Here is a 1,392-nt window from a genome sequence, read left to right as displayed (position 1 = left end):
GGCTGGGGATTCGAACCCGCCACCTTAGGTGTACGTGGCCGGCGCCTTAGCCGGTTGAGCTAAAGGCGCCGAGCCATAAATATTAAATATTACTTACCGAGTCTTTCTCCACAATGCGGTTTAGCATGACAACAGCTTTGGTCTTTTGTTGCCAAACCATGAGCCAGAAGTGGCAGCATGTGTTAGGAAGTGGACCCTGTGAGAACAAAGCACAAAGAGTAGATGACAAAGTGGAGAGGAACGAGAAGGCCTCGGGGGAAGCCTCTCCTCCATGTCTGCCTCTGGGATGGTAACAGATAGGCTCAGGAGAAGCAAACCCAGACTTTCACTACACCTGAATTCAAAAAACAGCTCTGTACTAGTTAGAATCTTTGGTTATAAGTGATCAAAACTGACCTTTATTTACATAGTCAAGAAAGAATTAAGATACCAGGAAGCCTTCGTAGTTGGGGTGGGGGGTGCTGGCAAATGAGGCGGGGGTAGGAATCAAAAGTACAGGCAAGAGTCTGTCCTGAGAGAGTCAACTTGGGACACTGCTCCTGATGCTGTCACTGCTTTTGTTGGCACAGCCACACGAAGGTGGCCATAGTATTCACACATACTACAAGCAAACCAGAGTCAAAAATTGTGAGTGGGAGTATCTGATAGCTACTGAGAAGGTAGGCAAAGGAAATTTCTGTGCCTTTCATGTTCTACAGGAGAAAAACAGGCCCTGACTCCCATGGGTCATGGAAGATCCACAGCAAGAGAGTCTATGCTGTCACTGGCCAGCCAACAAACCTAAGCCAACTACTAAAAGATTTCCAGCAAAAGTGAGAATCACCAAAGGACCTGAAGGCCTAGGAAACTGCTGATCTACAAAAGCATGGCTTGTGCAGCCTTAAGGGCAGAGTTAAAAAGGAGTAATAGTCACACTACATTAATGCCACGGGAGAAAGCAGTCATTGTACATATTTCCAACTATCTCCACATACGACAGCAAAGGGAAAGAGAAAAGACAAACCAGTGAAAAGTCCATGCCCAAATTATAGCTGACTAAATGAGTGCACGTTAAAATGAAGTTTTACTTGTAACTAGAATAACTCTGCACACACACTGACCTCACTGGGCATGATAGCAGAGTTGTGAGTTACAGGCAGAGTCTGGGCACGGGGAACAGGGCCTTCACCAGCTCCTGCCCCACATGCAACTAAGGGACTCAGCTGGTTCCAGAAGCTAGACTAAATGCACCTTTACAGCAGATATACTCCTTGGTGCATAGCACATGCTCAACAAATATTACATTAATAAACTCTAAATTGGCTCGGCGCCTGTGGCTCAAGCGGCTAAGGCGCCAGCCACATACACCTAAGGTGGTGGGTTCGAATCCCCAGCCCGGGCCCGCCAAACAAC

General features: G+C 47.2%; 1 protein-coding gene across 1 annotated transcript in view; it reads right to left on the bottom strand.

The window, feature by feature from the left end:
* The window catches only part of PTPN2 (protein tyrosine phosphatase, non-receptor type 2), a 77,793-nt gene that overhangs the window by 10,089 nt on the left and 66,312 nt on the right, over positions 1-1,392 (bottom strand). Inside the window, exon 4 of the mRNA XM_023519460.1 lies at positions 98-196. Within this exon, the coding sequence (XP_023375228.1) occupies positions 98-196 (99 nt within the window). The remainder of the gene's footprint in view (positions 1-97; positions 197-1,392) is intronic.

This window comes from Otolemur garnettii, unplaced genomic scaffold, assembly GCF_000181295.1.
Source record: "Otolemur garnettii isolate 467f Iridium unplaced genomic scaffold, OtoGar3 scaffold00176, whole genome shotgun sequence".
Taxonomy (NCBI): domain Eukaryota; kingdom Metazoa; phylum Chordata; class Mammalia; order Primates; family Galagidae; genus Otolemur; species Otolemur garnettii.
The sequence above is the reverse complement of the archived record's forward strand: the minus strand, read 5'-3'. Positions and strand labels throughout refer to the sequence as shown.